Below are 9124 nucleotides of genomic sequence, written 5' to 3'. Positions count from 1 at the left end.
ACATCTGGAGAGACTGTGATTCTGTAATGAGGATAAACGGGTTGTGTTTGATAAGATTTGGGATCCTGCACTGAAATTCTTTCATGGCAAAGACTAATGTAATCATATTTTTAGATGAAGCACCTTGCTGTGTATATTCCTCTATTTTTGTATACATACATTTTTTATAACCTCTTTAACAACACATTGTATTATTCGCTCTGACTGTGGCCACTGTTAGATTTGATGTGCTATGCCTGTTGGCTTTGTTTATTTGCTTTTAAAAAACACTAATCATATATATTGAATAAATAAATAAATAGTTCCAACATCCTACAAAAGTCAGATAAATAAGTATAAATAAAATAAGTAACAAGGGGAAGGAAGAAAGTAAACTTTATTTATACTTCACATTTAAGAAAGTGCTTCATAGTGACAAAAAGGAAACAGCATACAAACAGACATACCATACATATAAATATACAAACAAAAATATATATACATAACACAGAAAAAACAACAACACTACTCCAAAGAAAGTTGAACAATTAGATCAGCTAAAGATCAGGTGACTCATAGTCATTTTGCAAACAAACTATTGTAAGAGTTTTTCCAACTCAAATGTTTCACAATGCAGAAAGCAAATAAGCATAAAAATTGGACTATTCCTTAAAGGTGACATATAATGATATAATTTAGCAGTTATTACACTATCAATTATAAACTGATTTCTATCGTTCTCCCAGGTTGGTTGGCTGGCGGATGCCCAGGGTACCATGGCTGCCACTGCAAGGCTCCATCTGAGCTGCCACACTCAGACCAGGCTTATCTGTCCGAGGCTGGGGTAGGGTTTGGTTCAACACTGAGGAGGGTAGGGAGACTGGGGAGATGGCGTTCTCACTCAGGCTCTGCACTGTCACTGATGACTGGCACAGAGGTATGTATGTAAGGTAAAATCATGACATATACATAGGTATAGATAACACTGAATCATTTTTTCTACAATTTAATAAAATAAGTCTATCAAAAACACAAAGAATAAAGGCACACACTACATTTTGCTGGTGGCAAACATATTTGGAGGCAAAACCCTAACTGTCACTGGGTGGAGCCACCCAAGAACATCTAACCACAGTGGATTCAGAATACAAGTCAGCTTAGAGGCTAAACTGAATGGCAAAGTGGAGTCTCTGGTCAATGACAAATGTTTTTATCTATGAAAATGGCATTCAGCATCTTAACAGTTGTAGGCTAGCTAAACAGTTTAGCTTGATAGCTAAGCTTTAGCTAGTCATTTCCATCTCCTGAAATGTGGACATTGCAATCTCCGAATAATCTTTTAAATCTGTTAAATGATAACTTAGGCTTTTTTCAACCTGGACCCTATTTCTTTGTGTAAATTGGTCAAAGAGACAGATGTGAAAACTTGGTCCAGTATTGAGGGAGCTGGCAGCAGCTAGCATTCGCAGGATGAACTGCAATAGAGGCACATAGGGCAACTGACCACCATCACTGTATGTCCATTAAAAGGGGTTATGTTCACCATAGGGTGGCTCAGACTGTTATTCTAAGTGTCTGAAGTGTCTCTTTACCTTTCACTTGATCTGGTCAGAAGTCTCAATTCAATTTAATTCAATTTTATTTATAAAGCCCAATATCACAAATCACAATTTGCTTCAGAGGGCTTTACAGCAGACGACATCCCTCTGTCCTTTGGACCCTCACAGCAGATAAGGAAAAACTCCCCAAAAAATACCCATACAGAACAGATCAACATAATAAATTTACAGTAATCCATGTGACAAAATGACACATAAAGAGAGACAGAGACAGAGAAACAGAGAGAAATGCAGGACAGACAGTAATGACATTGGCTACAATAACATAAATTTAAGTAATAATATTATAATCATAATAACAGTAACTGTGGTAGCATACATTGTAAGTAAATATTAGTGGTATATGTACGTGACAATACTCATATGTGTATAATAACAGTAGAAATATGACTAATAATAACAACAGTAGTAGGAGGCATCAGGCAGGACCACGGCAGGAACACAACCAAGACACATCATCGTAATATATTATTAGTTGTATAATACCAAAGCATAAATATATTTTTCTACCATGCACACGCACTATGGCAGAGATAGTGTCAGCTTGCTGATATCAGTTATTCTACTTCCGGCTTTCTTACAGTGCAGACGCTCTGCTGCTTGCGCTCCGCTTTGCTTACATTCTTTTGTGGATATACTTGTTTTTTTCTGCTAAAAGCTACAGAAAGTAGATCCTGGATACTTACAAAGCATTGGGACTTTAATTTGTGAAAGATACAGAGGACTACTGCCATATTTTCACCACTTTTTCACCACTTTAGTACTGTGTGAGCAGGGCTGAGGCACAGTGCAAGCCTTTTGCTGTGTCTGTGACTGGAAACCTGTGATTAGGACAAGGACAAAATGGCAAAATCTGTGAGCTGCACAGAGTGTGAGTGACTAACTGAGACGATAAGGCAGCTTCAAATGAAGAATGAAACGCTACAGCAAATTCGTGAGAGTGAACAATTTATTGACTCTGTGGCAGCTAACATACAAGGGGCTGATGGACAGACTGGTGTATATGGAAATACAACAAATGTGGAGCATACCATTGCTGACTTGGCTGACACAATCCCATGGATATGTCCTAACACCACTGGATCAGCTGCAGAGGCTCCCAAACTGGCCTTTCCTAACGACCCTTCCTACTGGCACAGGACTGGTGCTCGACCAAAAGCATCAACTCCAGCCAGGACTTGGTCTGATGTCACTAGACGCAAAGGCAAATCCAGCAGGAAATCAGTCAAGAGAGCCCCAACGCTCACCCCTCCATTTGAACTCTCTCTACACAACAGGTACGATGCACTGGCTCCAAATGAAATATGTGACAATACCAACTACACTGAACCCAGGCAGGCCAAGGCTATCCAAAATGCAAGCAATAGCCCCAAAACCACTGCTAGACCCAGGGCCAGAAAAAACTATGCTAACTCCACACCTGAGAAGCCAAGGGCCAGGAGATGTATTGCTAACACCACACCTGATCAGCCAGATACCATCCTGATCGGAGACTCAATAACCAAGCATGTAAGAATGGCAAAGACTGAAAATCTAACAGTGTCTGACACGTCTGTCAGGGAGCTAACTGAGCTGTTGCCAGTGATCCTCTCTACACACCCCAGTAACATGAGGATCATCATCCATGCTGGGTCTTTTGACATTCTACGAGGAAAAACTGGCTCTGAGATCCTGAAAAAAGACTTTTCCCTGCTCCTGGAGAAACTGAGTGACTGTCAGTCACAAAATGTGTTCATTTCTGGCCCCATTCCAACCCTGGGGAAAGGAATCAAGTCTTTTACCAGACTCCTTGCCCTGAATACATGGCTGACATCGGCATGCTTCACTCATGGGATAAAGTTCATTGACAATTTTAACGTCTTTTGGAACTGTAAGGATTGTTTTCAGCGTGATGGGATTCATCCGAACATCACTGGATGCAGACTACTCGGGGCCAACCTACGTCATGCTCTTGGAAGGCCCCCAGCACCGGCGCAAACACTAAGGAGCCAACGTCGACCCTCCCCACCACCACCACAATCACCACGGAGCCAGTGTCAACCCCCCCCCCTCCACCACGCTCACCAATCAAGGAGTTAGTTAAAGCTGCCACACTAAAGCTCAGTCAAATTGATGAACTCTTAAATAGTAGACCTAGACGTCATCACTCAGGTGCCTGTCAGAGATGAGTCAGACCCCATGCCGCTTCCTTAAACATACCGGCAATCTTAAATAGCCGGTGGCATGGTCAAACACATCTTGAAATTGAAAAGCATCAGCCAGAGTCATCTCCAAGGTCTGTCATTCCTGTTTTGACTAGCATCAGGAAAAACAATGTGTACTCGAAGCGCACAGCTACTCTATCTAATCTTACTCCAGTTATGCGTCAGCCACAGACTGTGTCAGACAATGTTAGTACACTAAACTTAGCTTTATTAAATATCAGATCTCTGGCTGGCAAGTCACTATTAATTAATGATTTTATTATCAAGAGAAACCTTGATTTTATGTTTTTAACTGAAACTTGGTTAAATGAAAACAACAATGCAGCAGTACTTATTGAATCAGCCCCCCCAAACTTCCATTTTATCAGCTCAGTTATACAACTCAGGAAAGGAGGTGGAGCAGCCACTTTATTTAAGGATGTTTACCAGTGCAAACAGTTGTCATATGGGAAGTCTGAGTCTTTTGAATATGTTGCACTGCAGTTGAGATCCTCCTGTCAAGCAGTATTAGTAACCATTTACAGGCCTCCAAAATATAGTGCACACTTTGTTCATGACTTTTCTAAACTATTGTCTGTTGTCTGTATTGATTTTGACTGTGTTGTTATAGTGGGTGATTTTAATTAATTCATATTGATAATCCCAAAGATGGCAGTGCGAAAGAACTTTTCTACATCCTGGACAACTTTGAACTTTCCCAGCATGTAACAGAGCCAACACACAATAAGGGACATATTTTAGATCTAATTATCTCCAAAGGGCTCAACATTTCTGAGGTTGTGGTGACTGATGTTGCCTTTTCTGATCATTACTGTGTTTTCTTTAAAATGGCCATCTCCGCTGACACCAGTAAAAGTACAACAGGGGTAATCAGAAAACGCTATATCAATGAAAACACCTGTACACTATTCACCCAGGATTTTATACCCACACCAGCTCTGCCCTCAGTCTCTGTCAATGATCTGGTTCATAGTTTCAGCTCTAAAGCTATGAATATTATGGACAATATTGCCCCCATGAAGGTCAAAGTTGTCTCTGGTAAGAAAAAACCACCATGGAGGAACACCACACAGGTAAAAGCTCAAAAAAGAGAATGTAGAAAAGCAGAACGCAGGTGGCGAAAAACCAAACTCCAGGTTCATTATGACATCTATAAGAAAAGTCTACACATCTATAACTTGGAGCTAAAAAGGGTGCGGCAGTCCTTTTTCTCTGAGATTATCAACAAAAATAACAACAATGCACGGACTTTATTTACTGTTGTTGACAGACTGACAAACCCATCAGCGTCAGTCCCTCCTGAACTGCTATCCACCAAGGCATGCAATGACTTTGCTTCTTTTTTCACAGACAAGATTTTAAAGATAAGACAGACAGTCTGTAACTCCAACACAGTGGTTATTTCACCTGTGCCTCATAGGACTACTCCAGTTAATTTGGCACTTTTTCACCCATTAAATTATGCTACTTTGACAGACATAGTTAGAAACCTTAGGTCCACTACCTGCTGCCTTGACACTCTGCCTACAAGCTTTTTTAAAGATGTTTTTAACTGCATAGCATCAGATATACTACAGATAGTCAACTGTTCTCTTCAGTCAGGCCTTTTTCCAACGGCCCTGAAGACTGCAGTCATTAAACCTCTCTTAAAAAAGCCTAATCTGGATGCCTCAGTAATAAATAACTACAGGCCCATATCAAACCTACCATTTTTAGGAAAGATCATTGAAAAGGTTGTTTTTCAGCAACTTAACACCTTCTTGGAGCAAAACAATATCTTTCAGTCTGGATTTCGAGCACATCACAGCACTGAGACTGCACTTGTAAAAGTTTTAAATGACATTCATCTGAGCAGTGATGCATCAAAGATTTCGGTTCTGGTATTACTGGACCTCAGTGCTGCATTCGACACAGTTGACCATAAGATACTGCTCAACAGACTAGAAAAGTTTGTGGGACTTTCTGGCACTGTGCTAAATTGGTTTAAATCTTATTTACAAGACAGGGATTTCTTTGTGTCACTTGGCAATTATGAATCTGTGCGAACAAAGATTACATGTGGAGTTCCTCAAAGGTCCATTCTTGGGCCTCTTCTGTTCAACATCTATATGCTCCCTCTTGCTCAGATTATGGAATATCATAACATCTCCTACCATACTTATGCAGATGACACACAACTTTACATAACAGTGTCACCAGATGACTACGGTCCCCTACATCTACTAAATAAGTGCAATGACGAAATCAATACGTGGATGTGCCAGAATTTTCTACAACTAAACACAGAAAAAACTGAGACAGTTGTTTTTGGCCCCAAAGAACAAAGATCAATAGTCAGTGCTCACCTTGACGCCATGACAATAAAACCTACAAATCAAGCCAGAAATCTTGGTGTAGTTCTGGACTCAGACCTAAATTTCAATAGTCACATTAAGACAATTACTAAATCAGCCTACTACCACCTTAAAAACATAGCAAGAATAAAAGAATTTCTGTCTAAACCAGATACAGAAAAAACTTGTTCATGCTTTCATTTTCAGCAGGCTGGACTATTGTAACGGTGTCTTCACAGGTCTGAGTAAAAAATCAATCAGACAACTGCAGCTCGTCCAGAACGCTGCTGCCAGAGTCCTCACCAACACCAAGCGAGTGGAGCACATTACACCAATGCTTAAATCACTGCACTGGCTTCCTGTGTGTCAAAGGATAGACTTTAAAATCTTGTTACTTGTCTATAAAGCACTAAATGGTCTCGGGTCTAAATACATCTCTGATATACTTGTATGTTATGAAGCATCCAGACCCCTCAGATCATCTGGAACAGGTTTACTCAGTGTTCCCAGGATCAAAACCAAACAAGGTGAAGCAGCCTTTAGTTTCTATGCTCCCCGCCTGTGGAACAAACTTCCAGAATATCTGAGGTCGGCTGAAACTGTCAGCTCATTTAAATCAGGGCTTAAAACATTACTATTTACTGCAGCTTACCAGTGAACTAGATATGTAACTTATTGTTAGGATAATCTGTAGCTATTGTTTTTATATTTGTCTACTATTGCTTTTGCTTTATGTTTGCTTTTTAAATGCATTTTCTGCACTGTTTTTCTTGCTTTTAGCTTTTGTTTTTAATGATCTATTGTTCCTTTAATGTTTTATCTTAACGTATTTCCCTTGTAAAGCACATTGAATTGCCTTGTGTATGAATGGTGCTATATAAATAAAATTGCCTTGCCTTGCCTTGCCTATTATTATGAATGTCAGCTAATGAAAATGGGTAATCAGTCTATATAGATTTTTTTTTATAATCAGTGCTGAATCAGATGATATACCTTTATTGATTGATTGTTTTTGCCTTTATCCTGCTGTGCTTTCATATGTAAAGTTATGCAATGTCAATATAATAACTTTAGCAAACAGCATTAGCCTCCCTCCACTCGTCTGCAGCAGGTAAACGCACTCTTGGAACAGCAGTTTTCTTTAGGAAAATTAGCACCGGATTTCTTCTCCTCTTTGACAGGTACTAGTTATCCCTGTGGTCACTGCAGACCTGCAGGTCTGTGTGCACAGTGTATGGACAGAAGAGTTAGGATCTATGAGTAGCCTAACATAAATAGCCAAAACTGCAGCGTGTCCATAACTCACAAAGATAGTGTATAACAGCTGCTCAAAGTGTAGTTCCTCATTTTGGACAGTTTGGAAAAACACAAACCACTCACAGCACTCACAGGAACACCACCAGTCTCCCAGCTTCATGGCCTTGCTGCTGGCTCATCCCCTGCTGTCTTTTTTCCTCTCTCTCTCCTCTCTCTCTTTATCCGTATACTCCTGCTCACATAAAGATGGACTGTGGTCAAATTCAAAGGCCTCATGATTGAAATCAGGTTATAATCATCCAGGACACAGATTATCTTTACATTGCTAAACTATGTTTACTGTAAACTACTCTGGTTATTATACTGTCTCCAGAACTCACACACGTTTCCACTGTTGTTTTCCTGCAACAAGTGACATCTCTAATATCTCATGATAATTCAGAAAGAGCCTTCTGCTTAACGAGGCAATAACAAACACATCGGATCAGGTGAAAGGTCAAAGAGACAATTCAGACACTTACAATAACAATCTGAGCTGCTCTGTGCAAAAATAACCACTTTTGATAGACATACGGTGACAATGTTTAATTGCCTTGTGTTTTTCTATTGCAGCCCATCCTGCAGCTTCCGACTGCTGCCCACTCTCTCAAAACTGGACCAATTTCAAAAATTGTTGCTCACATCAGCCTCTTTGACCAGTTTACATGGGAAAATAGGGTCCAGGTTGATAAATGCCGGAGTTATCCTTTAAGGGAAGACCTGTTGAGAATATGAACACACCAGACAGTATCAATTTATAAGGTGTGGAAAAAACATATGTGACGAGATGCAATGTAAAAACAAAAACTGATTTACTCCAAGTGCAAAAAAGGTCCATTAAAGTCAGTAAAACCATGTGAAATCAATAATGGTACAGAATGTACTGAGTGCCTTCCTGTGTCCAGATCTTTGAATCCACCCCCTCCACTGGGTTGACTGATTCGTCTGGCATCGTGACATGAAACAGTGGTTTCTCCGCTGAAATAAAATGTGACCAATGCGGAGGGACTTGTGTACAGGCAATCAGCGGCACAGAGGCAGGACTAACCCAGTTGTCAAGCTGTTGTCAAGTGCTGTCAGGACGCGTAACGTAACCAATGAGGAGTAATAATGACAACAGTGAGCACTAAAGACAAGATAGACGCTGCTATTGAGGCTCGGGGTGGGCGATACAACAAAATTTGGTTTTGATCTGACACCAAGTAAATACAGGGCCAGAATCGCCGATGTCGATACTAATACAATATTTTTTATTATTAAAAGTGACCATTTTTTTATGTAGGGGAAAACAGTGTGCCATGATTTATAAAGTGTATTATCAGTCTACTTAAGTAACAGTTAATGATGACCAATCATACAGTCTGAAAATGTAACATTAACCAATACTGAATATCTATTTTGACTAATGTATTAATTTCACAAGGCTACTGTTCCCTGGATATTCCTTGTCTGAGCCTCTCTGAACAGACCCTGCCAGCAGGGGTGGACTGGGACACAAATTCAGCCCAGGACATTCAGACGCACCAGCCCACACACCGACCCACACACTGGCCCACACGTTTCTACCTATAATCTTCTGTATGCTTGTACACAGTACACAAACGCTGTCCTCAGAATAAACTGCATAAGAAAATCAGCAGTTATTGTTTAATTCCAGACTATAAAATAAATGCAATAATGAATTGGCCACAAA

The 9124-nt window shown here is 40.1% G+C and overlaps 1 protein-coding gene across 1 annotated transcript in view; it reads right to left on the bottom strand.

Annotated features, from left to right (window-relative positions):
• Positions 1–447: 447 nt before the first annotated feature.
• LOC144464179 (uncharacterized) overlaps positions 448–9124 on the bottom strand; it is a 55993-nt gene continuing 47316 nt past the window's right edge. Inside the window, exon 8 of the mRNA XM_078170343.1 lies at positions 448–905. Within this exon, the coding sequence (XP_078026469.1) occupies positions 711–905 (195 nt within the window). The 3' untranslated portion in view covers positions 448–710. The remainder of the gene's footprint in view (positions 906–9124) is intronic.

The sequence above is a fragment of the Epinephelus lanceolatus genome, chromosome 8 (assembly GCF_041903045.1).
Source record: "Epinephelus lanceolatus isolate andai-2023 chromosome 8, ASM4190304v1, whole genome shotgun sequence".
In the NCBI taxonomy this organism is placed as follows: domain Eukaryota; kingdom Metazoa; phylum Chordata; class Actinopteri; order Perciformes; family Serranidae; genus Epinephelus; species Epinephelus lanceolatus.
The sequence above is the reverse complement of the archived record's forward strand: the minus strand, read 5'-3'. Positions and strand labels throughout refer to the sequence as shown.